Raw genomic sequence first — 25,497 nt, 5'->3', positions numbered from 1 at the left:
GAGCAAGTATTAGTGCGAGAGAGAGAGAAAGAGAAGTGGGTGAAAAAGTGAGTGTGTGAGAGAGCATGTGTTTTTATGATGATGTTTTAGTCCATATATTGTAAATGAGCAGGAGGCTGGAAGAACACAGCATAATGGGCAGCATTGGGTCTAACCCTTCTTTAGGACTGGGGGTGGGTGTAAGGGGAGCTGCAGATAAAGGGGGGTGGGGGGGGGGGGAGCAGTGTGCGATGGTGAGGTAGTGATAGGTGAACACAGGTAGAGGGTACGATCTGGTTGGTCGATGGAAGGGATGAATCCGATTGGTAGCTGGAAGGAAGGGTCGGTCAGAGGAATGGAGGGGAGGCTGCCTGGTTCACTGTGTTGTTCCAGTCTCCTGCTCATCTACCTTGGATTCCAGCATCTGCAGCGTTTTTGTGTCTTAGTCCATATGTTGACCAATCAACCCTTTTTAATAGCTCTTTAATTCTTTACGTCTGTGTTTTTCCTCCTATATTTGGAGTTTCAATCCTTGCATTGATGATAACCTACCACAATTTTCTTGTTTCCATTGACAAAGTCGATAAAGACCTGAAGAATTTGTTCCTTTGTTTTGGTCCTTTTGAAGTTTGTGCTGCCTTTGCCATCCGCTCTCTGTAATCAAACAAAAGAACATCATGACATTTGCACCTACAGCTAGTTACAGCTACTAAACAGAACTTAAAACCTTAATCAAAATTACTGTAGAGCAGGCATTTATGTAGGAGACTGCTGAAATAGAGATATCTCCTCCCAGGTAATGCTTCACATCATAGAATCAAAGAATACCTATGGTGTGGAAACAGGCCATTTGGCCCAACAAGTCCACACCAACCCTCTGAAGATTAACCCACCCAGACCCATTCCCCTGACTAATGCACCTAACCTACACATCCCTAAACACTATGGACAATTTAGCATGGACAAACTCACCTAACCTGCACATCTTTGGACTGTGGGAAGAAACCCGCACATTCATGGGGAGAATGTGCAAACTCCACACACACAGTCGCCCAAGGTGGGAATCAAACTCTGGTCCCTGGCACTGTGAGGCAGCAGTGCTAACCACTGAGCCACCATAACATCCTCCTTCAGTTATACGTTATAATGTAATATTGCAGACAAGTTCAGGAATTCTCTCTCACAAACTCACCCAAGGTCAGGAATGGATGTTGCAGGTTCAGGGTTTAATCTTTCATTAATATCAGAGAAGGTGGTAAATGAGGGGGAGGTGTGGCTTTGTTAGTCAAGGACAGTATAATGGTGGCTGAAAGAACTTTTGATGAGGACTTGTCTACTGAGGAGGTATGGGCTGAGGTTAGAAATAGGAAAGGAGAGGTCACACTGCTTGGAGTTTTTTATAGGCCTCCGCAAAGTTCCAGGGATGTGGAGTAGAGGATTGGCAAAAGGATTCTGGGGAGGAGTGAAAGGAACAGGGTGGTCATTATGGGGGACTTTAACTTCCCCAACATTGACTATAACTCTAGTACATTGGATGGATCAGTTTTTGTCCAATGTGTACAGGAGGGTTTCCTGACACAATATGTCGAAGGTCCAACATGAGGGGAGGCCACACTGGATCTGGTACTTGGTAATGAACCAGGCCAGGTGTTTGATTTAGTGGTAGATGAGCACTTTGGAGAGAATGACCATAATTCGATTATGTTTAGTTTAGCAATGGAAAGGAATAAGTACATGCCACAGGGCAAGAATTATTGACGGGGGAAGGGCAATTAGGAAGACTTAGGATGCATAGAATGGGGTAGCAAAGTGCAGGGGATGGTGGCATTCGAAATGTGGAGCTGGTTTAAGGAACAGATATTGCTTGTCTTTGATAGGTATGTCCCTGTCAGACAGGGAGGAAGTGACAGGGTAAGAGAACTGTGGTTTACTAAAGAAATTGTGTCGCTTGTTAAACGGAAGACGGAGGCTTATGTGATGTTGAGATGAGATGGTTCAGGTGAAGCAATGGAGATGTAAATTAGCTAGGAAGGATTTAAAGAGAGAGTTAAGAAGAGCAAGAAGGGGACATAAGTGGTCCTTAGAGGTAGAATAAAGGAGAACCCTAAAGCTTTCTATAGGTATGTGAGGAATAAAAGGATGACTAGGGTAGGAATAGGGCCAGTGAAAGACAGAAGTGGGAAGTTGTGTGTGGACCCTAGGGAGATTGGAGAGTTGCTAAATTTATATTTCTCATCTGTTTTCACTCAGGAAAAGGAGAATATTTTAGAGGAGAAGACTGAGATAGAGGCTATTAGACTAGAAAGGATTGAGGTTAGTAAGGAGGAGGTGTTATCAATTCGAGGAGGTGTGAAAGTAATAAGTCCCCTGGGCCGGATGAGATTTATCCCAGGATTCTCTGGGAAGCTAGGGAGGAGGTGGTGGAGCCTTTGGCCTTGATCTTTGAGTCATCATTGTCTACAGGTTTAATACTAGAGGATTGGAGGATTGCAAATGTTGTGCCCTTGATCAGGAAGGGCAGTAGAGATGACCCAGGTAATTATAAACCAGTGAGCTTTACATCTGTTATAGGAAATGTTTTAGAAAGGATTGTAAGAGATAGAATTTATAATCATCTAGCAAGCAACAATTTGATTGGAGATAGTCAACATGATTTTGTCAAGGGCAGGTCGTGTCTCTGCCTCTGTGTAAGTTTGTGTTTTACATATAGATATGAAAGTAGTATCTATTAATCTGCGCATGTTTATAATGTATGTTCATGTGTATGTATGTGTACATATGTGCATATTAAGTATATACACACACTTTATGGATGACAAATGCAATCCGAGCTCTTTTCCAAAATTCCCATGTTCTGTATATTGCCACTCTCCATATTACCACTAGGTGGCAGATGCTCCCACATTTTCCTGAGGATTACACAATGCTCTGTGGAGGTTTGGCTGTGATGCCAGCCCCTGTTTTCCAACACAGTTGCACTGACCCACAATATCCGCTCATACATGCTCGCAAGTCTTCCTTTTGAGTAAGACAAATAATGGAAGGTTCTGTGAGATCAGGCACACTCACCTCTGTGGCCATTCTCCAACCTTGATTCAGTTGGGTCAACTCTTCACTGGGAGCAAACCACACAATAATAATTGCAACTTACATTTCTACAATTACCTTTAATGTGGCAAAACATCCCTGGGCACTTCACAATCAAAATGTGAGACAATACTGCCATAAGGAGCTATGAGATCAGTTGACCCAAAAGCATTATCAAAGAAGGTTTTAAGGAACTTTTTGGAGGAAGAACAATGGTGAAGAAGTTAAGGGAAGGAATTCTAGCGTTCAGTCCTCAGGCAGCTGAGGCAGCCAAGAAAAGCAGGGGGATGGGGAAGAAGCTGTAGCAAAATGAATGAGGAATGAATGAGAAGCCAGATTTAGAGAAACACTAACATCTTAGAAAGCTGTAGGACTGGAGGGAGTTACAGAGCGAGATTGAGTTACAGAGCGAGATTGAGTTAAGGCAAGTAAGGCATTTAGGCACGAGAATAAGGACATAGCAATTAGAGGTACTGATGGAAATGGAACCTGTGTCAATTGGTGGGCACAGTGGAATTAATAAATGGACAGCAGAGTTTCAAGCGGACTCAACTTCGTGAAGCCAAACCCAGCAGATGGAATAAACGGGTCCAGAGACAACAGAAATACAGATAAGGATTTAAGCAGCAGCTGTATTGAAGCAGAGGTGTGGATGATTTGCCATCTCTCTGATGGACAGGATTTGGCATTGGAAGCTCAAGTAATGTTCCCGCTAAGACATGTATGTACGACTGCACAGTAGCCTAGAAAGTGCAGCATATGTCTTGTGCCCCGTTAAAGACCACCGAATGTGTGGCCACATGAGAAAGTTAAAGGCACTGAACATTGACCCAAAAGGTCCACAGGAATCATTAGGATCAAACAGGAAGGCAAGGATGCAAGAGTCCGGTTCAGCCGGAGGTAGGGGCTTGGCAGGAGAATCATATCAGTAGTTTGGAAGATGACATTATGATGGGACACAAAGACAAAAGCTTCAGTCTTCAGCATATTTAACGGAACAGAATTGATGTTCATTGGACAAACAATCAGATAGCTCTTCGATTGGAGAGGGTTGAAACTTGGAACATAGGAGCAGGAGTCGCCCTCAGCCTGCTCTGCCATTATCATCCAACTCCACACCCTGTTTCCACTTTTTCCCTGTACCCTTTGACCTGAAAAGCTATATCTATCTGCTTCTTGAAAACATTCGATACTTTGGTCTTCACCACTTTCTGCAGCAGAGAATTCCCCAGGCTCACCACTCTCTGGGTGAAGACATTTCTCCTCATCTCAGTCCTACATGGCCAACCCATGGGCGGCACGGTGGCACAGTGGTTAGCACTGCTGCCTCACAGCGCGAGAGACCCGGGTTCAATTCCCGCCGGCGGTTCAATTCGGCGGGTCGGTGTTGACCTGTTGGGCCGAAGGGCCTGTTTCCACACTGTAAGTAATCTAAATCTAACCCTGTATCCTTAAACTGTGACCCCCTGGTACTGGAAGGTGGTGGCGGTGACATAGAGTTGGGTATTGTCAATGTTACTCGTGGAATTGACACTATGATTTTGGAGGATATGCTGAACAGGCCGTGTGGAGATGAGAAAGCAGAGGGAATAGGGAGTGAGCTTTGGTGGCTACGTCAATGAAGGAGCAACAAAAGGAAGTACTGGTTCTCAGACTGTGAATAGGCAAGGGCAGTGCCACCCAGTTGGATGACAGAGGCAAGTTATTTCATAGAAATTGCTACAGTGTAGAAGCAGGCCATTCGGCCCATTGATTCCACACCGACCCTCTGAAGAGCATCCCACCTACATCCAAATGCTCGATCCTATCCCTGTAACCTTGCAGTTCCCATGGCTAACCCATCTAGCCTGCACATCCCTGGACACTATGGGTAAATTAATATGGCCAAACCACATAACCAGCACATCTTTGGACTGTGGGAGGAAACCCACACAGACGCGGGGAGTATGTGCAAACCCCACACAGTCACCCAACGGTAGAATCGAACCTGAGTCCCTGCGCTGTGAGAAAGCAGTGCTAACCACTGTGTCACTGTGCGGCTGAGTGGGGGTGGGTACCTGATAAAAGGGGTAGACAAGTTAAAGAGGGAGAGTTTACCACAGTCACATTCAGTAGCTGTGATTTTTAATAAGAGCCACTTCAGCAAAGTGCAGAAAATTAGATCGAGCAGTTCAAATGTGGAGATGTGGGAAATGTGAACCTATACTCAGGATGTGACAGCACATCAGAGGGATTCAGAAAAAAAGAGGATGGAGATGGGAAGGTATTTTGTTGGGACACAAGGATTGAGTCTGCTCATTCTCAGAAAGGGTGATGGTGACAGATTTGAAAGGATGGGCAGTGCCTGAAGAGAGGTATAACATTTTGCTTGCAGCTAATCTGTGGCAGCTAGGAAGGGTGACCGAGTGGCCAATAGTTTGGTGCAAACTGGACTACGAGAACAGGTGGTGATTCTCATTAGACAAGAGTAAAGTGGAAAGGATGAGACAGAGGAGTAACCAGAGATACGTGCCCTTCAGTTTCCCCACACACAGCAAGATAGGACAATGAATATTAGTCACCAAGGAGGCTCACAGCTGCACTCGCACCTTAACACCTTCGATACGAAACCCGAGCGTTGCTGTAGAGCTGAGGGTTTCCCTCCACTGCATGTACCGTGGCTTCAGAACAGCTTGGATCGTGTGTTCATGTGGTGTCGGTGCTTGGGGGTCAATCTCCACCATTTTCTTGTACATGTCACTCCGTAATTTCGGGTTCTCACGAGCTTTCATCAACTCTTCTTCCAGATACGTCCTGCGGAGGTGGAAGCATAGAAGCACTGGGGATCAGGATAGCTGTCAGTGTATCTGCACTCAACACTGCAATACCAATCGACCCCACACCTCTCATTGTAACACCGATACACTCCACACTCCTCACTGTAACACCGATATATCCCACACCCCTCATTGTAACACCGATACACTCCACACTCCTCACTGTAACACCGATATACCCCACACCCCGGACTGTAACACTGATATATCCCACACCCCTCATTGTAACACCGATACACCCCACACTCCTCACTGTAACACTGATGTACCCCACACCCCTCACTGTAACACCGATATACCCCATACCCCATACTGTAAAACCGATATACCCCACACCCCTCACTGTAACACCGATATACCCCACACCCCTCACTGTAACACTGACATACACCACACCCCTCACTGTAACACCGATATACCCCACACCCTCACTGTAACACCGAGATATATCCCACACCCCTCACTGTAACACCGATATACCCCACACACCTCACTGTAACACCGATATACCCCACACTCCTCACTGTAACACTGATATACCCCACACCCATCACTGTAACACCGATACACCCCACACCCATCACTGTAACACTGATATACCCCACACTCCTCACTGTAACACTGATATACCCCACACCCCTCACTGTAACACCGATACACCCCACACTCCTCACTGTAACACTGATATACCCCACACCCCTCACTGTAACACTGATATACCCCACACCCATCACTGTAACACCGATACACCCCACACCCATCACTGTAACACTGATATACCCCACACCCATCACTGTAACACCGATATACCCCACACTCCTCACTGTAACACCGATATACCCCACACCCCTCACTGTAACACCGATATACCCCCACACCCCTCACTGTAACACCGATATACCCCACACACCTCACTGTAACACCGATGCACCACACACCCCTCACTGTAACACTGATGTACCCCATACCCCTCACTGTTACACCGATATACCCCACACTCCTCACTGTAACACCGATATACCCCACACTCCTCACTGTAACACCGATGCACCACACACCCCTCACTGTAACACTGATGTACCCCATACCCCTCACTGATACACCGATATACCCCACACTCCTCACTGTAACACCGATGCACCACACACCCCTCACTGTAACACCGATATACCCCACACCTCTCACTGTAACACCGATATACCCCACACCCGTCACTGTAACACTGACATACACCACACCCCTCACTGTAACACCGATATACCCCACACCCCTCACTGTAACACCGAGATATATCCCACACCCCTCACTGTAACACCGATACACCCCACACCCCTCACTGTAAAACCGATACACCCCACACTCTTCACTGTAACACTGATGTACCCCATACCCCTCACTGTAACACCGATATACCCCACACCTCTCACTGTAACACCGATATACCCCACACCCCTCACTGTAACACTGACATACACCACACCCCTCACTGTAACACCGATATAACCCACACCCCTCACTGTAACACCGATATATCCCACACCCCTCACTGTAACACTGATATACCCCACACCCTGCACTGTAACACCGATGCACCACACACCCCTCACTGTAACACTGATATACCCCCACACCCCTCACTGTAACAATGATATACCCCACACCCCTCACTGTAAACCGATATACCCCACACCCCTCACTGTAACACCGATATACACCATATCCCACACTGTAATACTGATATACCCCATACCCCTCACTGTAATACCGATATACCCCACACCTCTCACTGTAACACCGATATACCCCACACCCCTCACTGTAACACTGACATAGACCACACCCCTCACTGTAACACCGATATAACCCACACCCCTCACTGTAACACCGAGATATATCCCACACCCCTCACTGTAACACCGATGTATCCCACACCCCTCACTGTAACACTGATATATCCCACACCCTGCACTGTAACACCGATGCACCACACACCCCTCACTGTAACACTGATATACCCCCACACCCCTCACTGTAACACTGATATACCCCACACTCCTCACTGTAACACTGATATACCCCCACACCCCTCACTGTAACACTGATATATCCCACACCCCTCACTGTAACACTGATATACCCCACACCCCTCACTGTAACACCGATATACCCCACACCCCTCACTGTAACACCGATATACACCACACCCCACACGGTAATACCGATATACCCCACACCCCTCACTGTAACACCGACATACCCCACACCCCTCATTGTAACACCGATATACCCCACACCCCTCACTGTAACACTGACGTACCCCACACCCCTCACTGTAACACTGACGTACCCCATACCCCTCACTGTAACACCGATATACCTAACACTCCTCATTATATAACCGATATACCCCACACCCCTCACTGTAACAATGATATACTCCACACCCCTCACTGTAACACTGATATACCCCACACCCCTCACTGTAACACCGATATATCCCACACCCCTCACTGTAACACCGATATACACCACACCCCACACGGTAATACCGATATACCCCACACCCCTCACTGTAACACTGATATACCCGACACGCCTCACTGTAACACTGATATACCCCACACTCCTCACTGTAACACCGATATACCCCACACTCTGCACGGTAACACTGATATACTCCACACCCCTCACTGTAACACTGATATACTCCACACCCCTCACTGTAACACCGATATACCCCACACCCCTCACTATAACACCAATATACCCCACACCCCTCACTGTAACACTGATATACCCCCACACCCCTCACTGTAACACCGATATACCCCACACTACTCACTGTAACACTGATATACCCCACACCCCTCACTGTAACACCGATGCACCACACACCCCTCACTGTAACACCGATATACCCCCTCACTGTAACACCGATATACCCCACACTCCTCACTGTAACACCGATATACCACACACTCCTCACTGTAACACTGATATAACCCACACTCCTCACTGTAACACTGATATACCCCCACACCCCTCACTGTAACACCGATATACACCACACCCCTCACTGTAACATCGATGCAACACACACCCCTCACTGTAACACTGATATACCCCCACACCCCTCACTGTAACACCGATATACCCCACACTCCTCACTGTAACACCGATGCACCACACACCCCTCACTGTAACACTGATATACCCCTGCCCCTCACTGTAACACCGAGATATATCCCACACCCCTCACTGTAACACCGATACACCCCACACCCCTCACTGTAAAACCGATACACCCCACACTCTTCACTGTAACACTGATGTACCCCATACCCCTCACTGTAACACCGATATACCCCACACCTCTCACTGTAACACCGATATACTCCACACCCCTCACTGTAACACTGACATACACCACACCCCTCACTGTAACACCGATATAACCCACACCCCTCACTGTAACACCGATATATCCCACACCCCTCACTGTAACACTGATATACCCCACACCCTGCACTGTAACACCGATGCACCACACACCCCTCACTGTAACACTGATATACCCCCACACCCCTCACTGTAACAATGATATACCCCACACCCCTCACTGTAACACCGATATACCCCACACCCCTCACTGTAACACCGATATACACCATATCCCACACTGTAATACTGATATACCCCATACCCCTCACTGTAATACCGATATACCCCACACCTCTCACTGTAACACCGATATACCCCACACCCCTCACTGTAACACTGACATAGACCACACCCCTCACTGTAACACCGATATAACCCACACCCCTCACTGTAACACCGATGTATCCCACACCCCTCACTGTAACACTGATATACCCCACATCCTGCACTGTAACACCGATGCACCACACACCCCTCACTGTAACACTGATATACCCCCACACCCCTCACTGTAACACTGATATACCCCACACTCCTCACTGTAACACTGATATACCCCCACACCCCTCACTGTAACACTGATATACCCCCACACCCCTCACTGTAACACTGATATACCCCACACCCCTCACTGTAACACCGATATACCCCACACCCCTCACTGTAACACCGATATACACCACACCCCACACGGTAATACCGATATACCCCACACCCCTCACTGTAACACCGACATACCCCACACCCCTCATTGTAACACCGATATACCCCACACCCCTCACTGTAACACTGACGTACCCCACACCCCTCACTGTAACACTGACATACCCCACACCCCTCACTGTAACACCGATATACCTAACACTCCTCATTATATAACCGATATACCCCACAACCCTCACTGAAACAATGATATACTCCACACCCCTCACTGTAACACCAATATACCCCACACCCCTCACTGTAACACCGATATATCCCACACCCCTCACTGTAACACCGATATACACCACACCCCACACGGTAATACCGATATACCCCACACCCCTCACTGTAACACCGACATACCCCACACCCCTCATTGTAACACCGATATACCCCACACCCCTCACTGTAAAACTAACGTACCCCACACCCCTCACTGTAACACCGATATACCCCACACTCCTCATTGTAAAACCGATATACCCCACACACCTCACTGTAACAATGATACACTCCATACCTCTCACTGTAACACCAATATACCCCACACTCCTCACTGTAACACTGATATACCCCACAACCCTCACTGTAACACCGATATACCCCACACCCCTCACTGTAACACTGATGTACCCCACACTCCTCATGGTAAAACCGATATACCCCACACCCCTCACTGTAACAATGATACACTCCACACCTGTCACTGTAACACCGATATACCCCACACTCCTCACTGTAACACTGATATACCCGACACTCCTCACTGTAACACTGATATACCCCACACTCCTCACTGTAACACCGATATACCCCACACCCTGTACGGTAACACTGATATACTCCACACCCCTCATTGTAACACCGATATACCCCACACCCCTCACTGTAACACCGATATACACCACACCCCACACGGTAATACCGATATACCCCACACCCCTCATTGTAACACCGATATACCCCACACCCCTCAGTGTAACACTGACGTACCCCACACCCCTCACTGTAACACTGACGTACCCCACACTCCTCACTGTAACACCGATATACCTCACACTCCTCATTATATAACCGATATACCCCACACCCCTCACTGTAACAATGATATACTCCACACCCCTCACTGTAACACTGATATACCCCACACCCCTCACTGTAACACCGATATACACCACACCCCACACGGTAATACCGATATACCCCACACCTCTCACTGTAACACTGAGATACCCCACACCCCTCACTGTAACACCGATATACCCCACACCCCTCACTGTAAAACTAACGTACCCCACACCCCTCACTGTAACACCGATATACCCCACACTCCTTATCGTAAAACCGATATACCCCACACACCTCACTGTAACAATGATACACTCCATACCTCTCACTGTAACACCAATATACCCCACACTCCTCACTGTAACACTGATATACCCCACAACCCTCACTGTAACACCGATATACCCCACACCCCTCACTGTAACACCGATATACCCCACACTCCTCATGGTAAAACCGATATACCCCACACCCCTCACTGTAACAATGATACACTCCACACCTGTCACTGTAACAACGATATACCCCACACTCCTCACTGTAACACTGATATACCCGACACACCTCACTGTAACAATGATACACTCCATACCTCTCACTGTAACACCAATATACCCCACACTCCTCACTGTAACACTGATATACCCCACAACCCTCACTGTAACACCGATATACCCCACACCCCTCACTGTAACACCGATATACCCCACACTCCTCATGGTAAAACCGATATACCCCACACCCCTCACTGTAACAATGATACACTCCACACCTGTCACTGTAACACCGATATACCCCACACTCCTCACTGTAACACTGATATACCCGACACTCCTCACTGTAACACCGATATACCCCACACCCTGCACGGTAACACTGATTTACTCCACACCCCTCACTGTAACACCGATATACCCCACACCCCTCACTGTAACACCAATATACCCCACATCCCTCACTGTAACACCGATATACCCCACACCCCTCACTGTAACACTGATATACCCACACCCTGCACTGTAACACCGATATACCCCACACCCCTCACTGTAACACCAATACACCCCACAACCCTCACTATAACACCGACATACCCCACACCCCTCACTGTAACACCGACATATGCCACACATCTCACTATAACACCGATATACCCCACACCCCTCACTGTAACACTGATATACACCACACCCCACACCGTATTACCGATATACCCCACACCCCTCACTGTAACACTAATGTACCCCACACCTGCACTGTAACACCGATATACCCCACACCTCTCACTGTAACACCGATATACACTACACCCCTCACTGTCACACCGATATACCCCACACCCCTCACTGTAACACCGATATACCCTACATCCCTCGCTGTAACACCGATATACACCACACCCCTCACTGTAACACCGACACACCCCACACCCCTCACTGTAACACTGATATACTCCACACCACTCACTGTAACACTGATATACACCACACCCCTCACTGTAACATCGATATACACCACACTCCTCACTGTAACACCGACACACCCCACACCCCTCACTGTAACACTGATATACTCCACACCACTCACTGTAACACTGATATACACCACACCCCTCACTGTAACATCGATATACACCACACTCCTCACTGTAACACGGATATACCCCACACCCCTCACTGTAACACCGATATACCCCAAACTCCTCACTGTAACACTGATATACCCGACACTCCTCACTGTAACACTGATATACCCCACACTCCTCACTGTAACACCGATATACCCCACACCCTGCACGGTAACACTGATATACTCCACACCCCTCACTGTAACACCGATATACCCCACACCCCTCACTGTAACACCGATATACCCCACACCCCTCACTGTAACACCGATTTTCCCCACACCCCTCACTATAACACTGTATACCCACACCCTGCACTGTAACACCGATATACCCCACACCCCTCACTGTAACACCGATATACACCACACCCTGCACTGTAACACCAATATACCCCACACCCCTCACTGTAACACCGACACACCCCACACCCCTCACTGTAACACTGATATACTCCACACCACTCACTGTAACACTGATATACACCACACCCCTCACTGTAACATCGATATACACCACACTCCTCACTGTAACACGGATATACCCCACACCCCTCACTGTAACACCGATATACCCCACACGCCTCACTGTAACACTGATATACCCGACACGCCTCACTGTAACACTGATATACCCCACACTCCTCACTGTAACACCGATATACCCCACACTCTGCACGGTAACACTGATATACTCCACACCCCTCACTGTAACACCGATATACCCCACACCCCTCACTGTAACACCAATATACCCCACACCCCTCACTGTAACACCGATATACCCCACACCCCTCACTATAACACTGATATACCCACACCCTGCACTGTAACACCAATATACCCCACACCCCTCACTGTAACACCAATACACCCCACACCTCTCACTATAACACCGACACACCCCACACCCCTCACTGTAACACCGATACACCCTACACCCCTCACTGTAACACCGACATACCCCACACCCCTCACTGTAACACTGATATACCCCACACCTCTCACTGTAACACCGATATACCCCACACTCCTCACTATAACACCGACACACCCCACACCCCTCACTGTAACACCGATACACCCTACACCCCTCACTGTAACACCGACATACCCCACACCCCTCACTGTAACACTGATATACCCCACACCTCTCACTGTAACACCGACATACCCCACACCCCTCACTGTAACACTGATATAACCCACAATCCTCACTGTAACACCGATATACCCCACACCCCTCACTGTAACACCGATATACCCCACACTCCTCATGGTAAAACCGATATACCCCACACCCCTCACTGTAACAATGATACACTCCACACCTGTCACTGTAACACCGATATACCCCACACTCCTCACTGTAACACTGATATACCCGACACTCCTCACTGTAACACTGATATACCCCACACTCCTCACTGTAACACCGATATACCCCACACCCTGCACGGTAACACTGATATACTCCACACCCCTCACTTTAACACCGATATACCCCACACCCCTCACTGTAACACCAATATACCCCACATCCCTCACTGTAACACCGATATACCCCACACCCCTCACTGTAACACTGATATACCCACACCCTGCACTGTAACACCGATATACCCCACACCCCTCACTGTAACACCAATACACCCCACAACCCTCACTATAACACCGACATACCCCACACCCCTCACTGTAACACCGACATATGCCACACATCTCACTATAACACCGATATACCCCACACCCCTCACTGTAACACTGATATACACCACACCCCACACCGTATCACCGATATACCCCACACCCCTCACTGTAACACTAATGTACCCCACACCTGCACTGTAACACCGATATACCCCACACCTCTCACTGTAACACCGATATACACTACACCCCTCACTGTCACACCGATATACCCCACACCCCTCACTGTAACACCGATATACCCTACATCCCTCGCTGTAACACCGATATACACCACACCCCTCACTGTAACACCGACACACCCCACACCCCTCACTGTAACACTGATATACACCACACCCCTCACTGTAACATCGATATACACCACACTCCTCACTGTAACACCGACACACCCCACACCCCTCACTGTAACACTGATATACTCCACACCACTCACTGTAACACTGATATACACCACACCCCTCACTGTAACATCGATATACACCACACTCCTCACTGTAACACGGATATACCCCACACCCCTCACTGTAACACCGATATACCCCACACTCCTCACTGTAACACTGATATACCCGACACTCCTCACTGTAACACTGATATACCCCACACTCCTCACTGTAATACCGATATACCCCACACCCTGCACGGTAACACTGATATACTCCACACCCCTCACTGTAACACCGATATACCCCACACCCCTCACTGTAACACCAATATACCCCACACCCCTCACTGTAACACCGATATACCCCACACCCCTCACTATAACACTGTATACCCACACCCTGCACTGTAACACCGATATACCCCACACCCCTCACTGTAACACCGATATACACCACACCCTGCACTGTAACACCAATATACCCCACACCCATCACTGTAACACCGACACACCCCACACCCCTCACTGTAACACTGATATACTCCACACCACTCACTGTAACACTGATATACACCACACCCCTCACTGTAACATCGATATACACCACACTCCTCACTGTAACACGGATATACCCCACACCCCTCACTGTAACACCGATATACCCCACACGCCTCACTGTAACACTGATATACCCGACACGCCTCACTGTAACACTGATATACCCCACACTCCTCACTGTAACACCGATATACCCCACACTCTGCACGGTAACACTGATATACTCCACACCCCTCACTGTAACACCGATATACCCCACACCCCTCACTGTAACACCAATATACCCCACATCCCTCACTGTAACACCGATATACCCCACACCCCTCACTATAACACTGATATACCCACACCCTGCACTGTAACACCAATATACCCCACACCCCTCACTGTAACACCAATACACCCCACACCTCTCACTATAACACCGACACACCCCACACCCCTCACTGTAACACCGATACAGCCTACACCCCTCACTGTAACACCGACATACCCCACACCCCTCACTGTAACACTGATATACCCCACACCCCTCACTGTAACACCGATATACCCCACACTCCTCACTATAACACCGATATACCCCACACCCCTCACTGTAACACCGATTTACCCCATGCCCCTCCCTGTAACACTGATATACCCCACACCCCTCACTGTAACACCGATATACCCCACACTCCTCACTATAACACCGATATACCCCACACCCCTCACTGTAACACCGATTTACCCCACACCCCTCGCTGTAACACCGATATACACTACACCCCTCAGTGTAACACTGATACACCCCACACCCCTCACTGTAACACCGATATACCCCACACCCCTCACTGTAACACCGATATACCCTACATCCCTCGCTGTAACACCGATATACACCACACCCTGCACTGTAACACCGATATACCCCACACCCCTCACTGTAACACCGACACACCCCACACCCCTCACTGTAACACTGATATACTCCACACCACTCACTGTAACACTGATATACACCACACCCCTCACTGTAACACCGATATACACCACACTCCTCATTGTAACACAGATATACCCCACATCCCTCACTGTAACACCGATATACCCCACACGCCTCACTGTAAAACCGATATACCCTACACCCTGCACGGTAACACTGATATACTCCACACCCCTCACTGTAACACCGATATACCCCACACCCCTCACTGTAACACCAATATACCCCACACCCCTCACTGTAACACCGATATACCCCACACCCCTCACTGTAACACTGATATACCCCACACTCCTCACTGTAACACTGATATACCCCACACTCCTCACTGTAACACCGATATACCCCACACCCTGCACGGTAACACTGATATACCCCACACCCCTCACTGTAACACCGATATACCCCACACCCCTCACTGTAACACCGATATACACCACACCCTGCACTGTAACACCGATATACCCCACACCCCTCACTGTAACACTGACACACCCCACACCCCTCACTGTAACACTGATATACTCCACACCACTCACTGTAACACTGATATACACCACACCCCTCACTGTAACATCGATATACACCACACTCCTCACTGTAACACGGATATACCCCACACCCCTCACTGTAACACCGATATACCCCACACGCCTCACTGTAACACTGATATACCCCACACCCCTCACTGTAACACCGATATACCCCACACCCCTCACTATAACACTGATATACCCACACCCTGCACTGTAACACCAATATACCCCACACCCCTCACTGTAACACTGATATACCCGACACGCCTCACTGTAACACTGATATACCCCACACTCCTCACTGTAACACCGATATACCCCACACTCTGCACGGTAACACTGATATACTCCACACCCCTCACTGTAACACCGATATACCCCACACCCCTCACTGTAACACCAATATACCCCACACCCCTCACTGTAACACCGATATACCCCACACCCCTCACTATAACACTGATATACCCACACCCTGCACTGTAACACCAATATACCCCACACCCCTCACTGTAACACCAATACACCCCACACCTCTCACTATAACACCGACACACCCCACACCCCTCACTGTAACACCGATACACCCTACACCCCTCACTGTAACACCGACATACCCCACACCCCTCACTGTAACACTGATATACCCCACACCCCTCACTGTAACACCGATATACCCCACACTCCTCACTATAACACAGATATACCCCACACCCCTCACTGTAACACCGATTTACCCCATGCCCCTCCCTGTAACACTGATATACCCCACACCCCTCACTGTAACACCGATATACCCCACACTCCTCACTATAACACCGATATACCCCACACCCCTCACTGTAACACCGATTTACCCCACACCCCTCGCTGTAACACCGATATACACTACACCCCTCAGTGTAACACTGATACACCCCACACCCCTCACTGTAACAGCGATATACCCCACACCCCTCACTGTAACACTGATATACCCTACATCCCTCGCGGTAACACCGATATACACCACACCCTGCACTGTAACACCGATATACCCCACACCCCTCACTGTCACACCCACACACCCCACACCCCCCACTGTAACACTGATATACTCCACACCACTCACTGTAACACTGATATACACCACACCCATCACTGTAACACTGATATACACCACACTCCTCACTGTAACACAGATATACCCCACACCCCTCACTGTAACACCGATATACCCCACACGCCTCACTGTAAAACCGATATACACCACACTCCTCACTGTAACACTGATATACCCCACACCCCTCACTGTAACACCAATATACCCCACACCCCTCACTGTAACACCGATATACCCCACACCCCTCACTAGAACACTGATATACCCACACCCTGCACTGTAACACCAATATACCCCACACCCCTCACTGTAACACCAATACACCCCACACCTCTCACTATAACACCGACACACCCCACACCCCTCACTGTAACACCGATACACCCTACACCCCTCACTGTAACACCGACATACCCCACACCCCTCACTGTAACACTGATATACCCCACACCTCTCACTGTAACACCGATATACCCCACACTCCTCACTATAACACCGACACACCCCACACCCCTCACTGTAACACCGATACACCCTACACCCCTCACTGTAACACCGACATACCCCACACCCCTCACTGTAACACTGATATACCCCACACCTCTCACTGTAACACCGACATACCCCACACCCCTCACTGTAACACTGATATAACCCACAATCCTCACTGTAACACCGATATACCCCACACCCCTCACTGTAACACCGATATACCCCACACTCCTCATGGTAAAACCGATATACCCCACACCCCTCACTGTAACAATGATACACTCCACACCTGTCACTGTAACACCGATATACCCCACACTCCTCACTGTAACACTGATATACCCGACACTCCTCACTGTAACACTGATATACCCCACACTCCTCACTGTAACACCGATATACCCCACACCCTGCACGGTAACACTGATATACTCCACACCCCTCACTTTAACACCGATATACCCCACACCCCTCACTGTAACACCAATATACCCCACATCCCTCACTGTAACACCGATATACCCCACACCCCTCACTGTAACACTGATATACCCACACCCTGCACTGTAACACCGATATACCCCACACCCCTCACTGTAACACCAATACACCCCACAACCCTCACTATAACACCGACATACCCCACACCCCTCACTGTAACACCGACATATGCCACACATCTCACTATAACACCGATATACCCCACACCCCTCACTGTAACACTGATATACACCACACCCCACACCGTATCACCGATATACCCCACACCCCTCACTGTAACACCGATATACCCCACACCTGCACTGTAACACCGATATACCCCACACCTCTCACTGTAACACCGATATACACTACACCCCTCACTGTCACACCGATATACCCCACACCCCTCACTGTAACACCGATATACCCTACATCCCTCGCTGTAACACCGATATACACCACACCCCTCACTGTAACACCGACACACCCCACACCCCTCACTGTAACACTGATATACTCCACACCACTCACTGTAACACTGATATACACCACACCCCTCACTGTAACATCGATATACACCACACTCCTCACTGTAACACCGACACACCCCACACCCCTCACTGTAACACTGATATACTCCACACCACTCACTGTAACACTGATATACACCACACCCCTCACTGTAACATCGATATACACCACACTCCTCACTGTAACACGGATATACCCCACACCCCTCACTGTAACACCGATATACCCCACACTCCTCACTGTAACACTGATATACCCGACACTCCTCACTGTAACACTGATATACCCCACACTCCTCACTGTAACACCGATATACCCCACACCCTGCACGGTAACACTGATATACTCCACACCCCTCACTGTAACACCGATATACCCCACACCCCTCACTGTAACACCAATATACCCCACACCCCTCACTGTAACACCGATATACCCCACACCCCTCACTATAACACTGTATACCCACACCCTGCACTGTAACACCGATATACCCCACACCCCTCACTGTAACACCGATATACACCACACCCTGCACTGTAACACCAATATACTCCACACCCATCACTGTAACACCGACACACCCCACACCCCTCACTGTAACACTGATATACTCCACACCACTCACTGTAACACTGATATACACCACACCCCTCACTGTAACATCGATATACACCACACTCCTCACTGTAACACGGATATACCCCACACCCCTCACTGTAACACCGATATACCCCACACGCCTCACTGTAACACTGATATACCCGACACGCCTCACTGTAACACTGATATACCCCACACTCCTCACTGTAACACCGATATACCCCACACTCTGCACGGTAACACTGATATACTCCACACCCCTCACTGTAACACCGATATACCCCACACCCCTCACTGTAACACCAATATACCCCACATCCCTCACTGTAACACCGATATACCCCACACCCCTCACTATAACACTGATATACCCACACCCTGCACTGTAACACCAATATACCCCACACCCCTCACTGTAACACCAATACACCCCACACCTCTCACTATAACACCGACACACCCCACACCCCTCACTGTAACACCGATACAGCCTACACCCCTCACTGTAACACCGACATACCCCACACCCCTCACTGTAACACTGATATACCCCACACCCCTCACTGTAACACCGATATACCCCACACTCCTCACTATAACACCGATATACCCCACACCCCTCACTGTAACACCGATTTACCCCATGCCCCTCCCTGTAACACTGATATACCCCACACCCCTCACTGTAACACCGATATACCCCACACTCCTCACTATAACACCGATATACCCCACACCCCTCACTGTAACACCGATTTACCCCACACCCCTCGCTGTAACACCGATATACACTACACCCCTCAGTGTAACACTGATACACCCCACACCCCTCACTGTAACACCGATATACCCCACACCCCTCACTGTAACACCGATATACCCTACATCCCTCGCTGTAACACCGATATACACCACACCCTGCACTGTAACACCGATATACCCCACACCCCTCACTGTAACACCGACACACCCCACACCCCTCACTGTAACACTGATATACTCCACACCACTCACTGTAACACTGATATACACCACACCCCTCACTGTAACACCGATATACACCACACTCCTCATTGTAACACAGATATACCCCACATCCCTCACTGTAACACCGATATACCCCACACGCCTCACTGTAAAACCGATATACCCTACACCCTGCACGGTAACACTGATATACTCCACACCCCTCACTGTAACACCGATATACCCCACACCCCTCACTGTAACACCAATATACCCCACACCCCTCACTGTAACACCGATATACCCCACACCCCTCACTGTAACACTGATATACCCCACACTCCTCACTGTAACACTGATATACCCCACACTCCTCACTGTAACACCGATATACCCCACACCCTGCACGGTAACACTGATATACCCCACACCCCTCACTGTAACACCGATATACCCCACACCCCTCACTGTAACACCGATATACACCACACCCTGCACTGTAACACCGATATACCCCACACCCCTCACTGTAACACTGACACACCCCACACCCCTCACTGTAACACTGATATACTCCACACCACTCACTGTAACACTGATATACACCACACCCCTCACTGTAACATCGATATACACCACACTCCTCACTGTAACACGGATATACCCCACACCCCTCACTGTAACACCGATATACCCCACACGCCTCACTGTAACACTGATATACCCGACACGCCTCACTGTAACACTGATATACCACACTCCTCACTGTAACACCGATATACCCCACACTCTGCACGGTAACACTGATATACTCCACACCCCTCACTGTAACACCGATATACCCCACACCCCTCACTGTAACACCAATATACCCCACACCCCTCACTGTAACACCGATATACCCCACACCCCTCACTATAACACTGATATACCCACACCCTGCACTGTAACACCAATATACCCCACACCCCTCACTGTAACACCAATACACCCCACACCTCTCACTATAACACCGACACACCCCACACCTCTCACTATAACACCGACACACCCCACACCCCTCACTGTAACACCGATACACCCTACACCCCTCACTGTAACACCGACATACCCCACACCCCTCACTGTAACACTGATATACCCCACACCCCTCACTGTAACACCGATATACCCCACACTCCTCACTATAACACAGATATACCCCACACCCCTCACTGTAACACCGATTTACCCCATGCCCCTCCCTGTAACACTGATATACCCCACACCCCTCACTGTAACACCGATATACCCCACACTCCTCACTATAACACCGATATACCCCACACCCCTCACTGTAACACCGATTTACCCCACACCCCTCGCTGTAACACCGATATACACTACACCCCTCAGTGTAACACTGATACACCCCACACCCCTCACTGTAACAGCGATATACCCCACACCCCTCACTGTAACACTGATATACCCTACATCCCTCGCGGTAACACCGATATACACCACACCCTGCACTGTAACACCGATATACCCCACACCCCTCACTGTCACACCCACACACCCCACACCCCCCACTGTAACACTGATATACTCCACACCACTCACTGTAACACTGATATACACCACACCCATCACTGTAACACTGATATACACCACACTCCTCACTGTAACACAGATATACCCCACACCCCTCACTGTAACACCGATATACCCCACACGCCTCACTGTAAAACCGATATACACCACACTCCTCACTGTAACACTGATATACCCCACACCCCTCACTGTAACACCGACATACCCCACACTCTGCACTGTAACACCGATACACCCCACACCCCTCACTGTAACACTGATATACCCCACACCCCTCACTGTAACACCAATATACCCCACACCACTCACTGTAACACCGATATACCCCACACCCTGCACTATAACACTGATACACCCCACATCCCTCACTGCAACACCGATAGACCCCACACCCCTCACTGTTACACCGATATATCCCATGCCCCTCACTGTAACACCGATATACCTCACACCACGCACTGTAACACTGATATATCCCACACCCCTCACTGTAACACTGATACACGGCACACCCCTCAATTTAACACCGATACACACCACACCCCTCACTGTAACACCGATATACCCCACACCCCTCACTGTAACTCTGACGTACCCCACACCCCTCACTGTAACACCGATATACCCCACACCCCTCACTGTAACACTGATATACCCCACACCCCTCACTGTAACACCGACATAACCCACACCCCTCACTGTAACACTGATATACACCACACCCCACACCGTATCACCGATATACCCCACACCCCTCACTGTAACACTAATGTACCCCACACCCTGCACTGTAACACCGATATACCCCACACCCTGCACTGTAACACCGACATACCCCACACCTCTCACTTTAACACCGATATACCCCACACCCCTCACTGTAACACTGATATACCCCACACCCCTCACTGTAACACCGACATAACCCACACCCCTCACTGTAACACTGATATACACCACACCCCACACCGTATCACCGATATACCCCACACCCCTCACTGTAACACTAATGTACCCCACACCCTGCACTGTCACACCGATATACCCCACACCCCGCACAGTAACACCGATATACCCTACATCCCTCGCTGTAACACCGATATACACCACACCCTGCACTGTAACACCGATATACCCCACACCACTCACTGTAACACCGACACACCCCACACCCCTCACTGTAACACTGATATACACCACACCCCTCACTGTAACACCGATATTCACCACACTCCTCACTGTAACACGGATATACCCCACTCCCTCACTGTAACACCGATACACCCCACACCCCTCACTGTAACACTGATATACCCCACACCCCTCACTGTAACACCGATATACCCCACACCCCTCACTGTAACTCTGACGTACCCCACACCCCTCACTGTAACACCGATATACCCCACACCCCTCACTGTAACACTGATATACCCCACACCCCTCACTGTAACACCGACATAACCCACACCCCTCACTGTAACACTGATATACACCACACCCCACACCGTATCACCGATATACCCCACACCCCTCACTGTAACACTAATGTACCCCACACCCTGCACTGTAACACCGATATACCCCACACCCTGCACTGTAACACCGACATACCCCACACCTCTCACTTTAACACCGATATACCCCACACCCCTCACTGTAACACTGATATACCCCACACCCCTCACTGTAACACCGACATAACCCACACCCCTCACTGTAACACTGATATACACCACACCCCACACCGTATCACCGATATACCCCACACCCCTCACTGTAACACTAATGTACCCCACACCCTGCACTGTCACACCGATATACCCCACACCCCGCACAGTAACACCGATATACCCTACATCCCTCGCTGTAACACCGATATACACCACACCCTGCACTGTAACACCGATATACCCCACACCACTCACTGTAACACCGACACACCCCACACCCCTCACTGTAACACTGATATACACCACACCCCTCACTGTAACACCGATATTCACCACACTCCTCACTGTAACACGGATATACCCCACTCCCTCACTGTAACACCGATACACCCCACACCCCTCACTGTAACAGCGATATACCCCACACTCCTCACTGTAACACTGATATACCCCACACCCCTCACTGTAACACCAATATACCCCACACCACTCACTGTAACACCGACATACCCCATACCCCACACTGTAACACCGATATACCCTACATCCCTCGCTGTAACACCGGTATACCCCACTCCCTCACTGTAACACCGATATATCCCACACCCTCACTGTAACACTGATACACCCCACACCCCTCACTGTAACACCGACATACCCCACACCCTGCACTGTAACACCGATACACCCCACACCCCTCACTGTAACACTGATATACCCCACACCCCTCACTGTTACACCAATATACCCCACACCACTCACTGTAACACCGATATACCCCACACCCTGCACTATAACACTGATACACCCCACACCCCTCACTGTAACACTGATATACCCCACACCCCTCACTGTAACACCAATATACCCCACACCACTCACTGTAACACCAATATACCCCACACCCTGCACTATAACACTGATACACCCCACATCCCTCACTGCAACACCGATATACCCCACACCCCTCACTGTAACACCGATATATCCCATGCCCCTCACTGTAACACCGATATACCTCACACCACGCACTGTAACACCGATATATCCCACACCCCTCACTGCAACACTGATACACCCCAAACCCCTCACTGTAACACCGATATACCCCACACCCCGGACTGTAACACTGATATACCCCACACCCCT

At 49.2% G+C, this 25,497-nt stretch overlaps 1 protein-coding gene across 1 annotated transcript in view; it reads right to left on the bottom strand.

Annotated features, from left to right (window-relative positions):
• The window catches only part of LOC122554013 (inositol-trisphosphate 3-kinase A-like), a 129,155-nt gene that overhangs the window by 8,013 nt on the left and 95,645 nt on the right, over positions 1-25,497 (bottom strand). The window contains exons 4-5 of the mRNA XM_087990111.1: positions 5,655-5,859; positions 532-633 (exon numbers count right to left, since the gene is read on the bottom strand). Of these exons, the coding sequence (XP_087846237.1) occupies positions 532-633; positions 5,655-5,859 (307 nt within the window). The remainder of the gene's footprint in view (positions 1-531; positions 634-5,654; positions 5,860-25,497) is intronic.

The sequence above is a fragment of the Chiloscyllium plagiosum genome, unplaced genomic scaffold (genome assembly GCF_037043375.1).
Source record: "Chiloscyllium plagiosum isolate Xiang-an unplaced genomic scaffold, Cpla_swu_hap1 HiC_scaffold_8, whole genome shotgun sequence".
Lineage (NCBI taxonomy): Eukaryota > Metazoa > Chordata > Chondrichthyes > Orectolobiformes > Hemiscylliidae > Chiloscyllium > Chiloscyllium plagiosum.
Note: the sequence above shows the minus strand (reverse complement) of the source record. Positions and strands in the feature narration are given on the sequence as shown.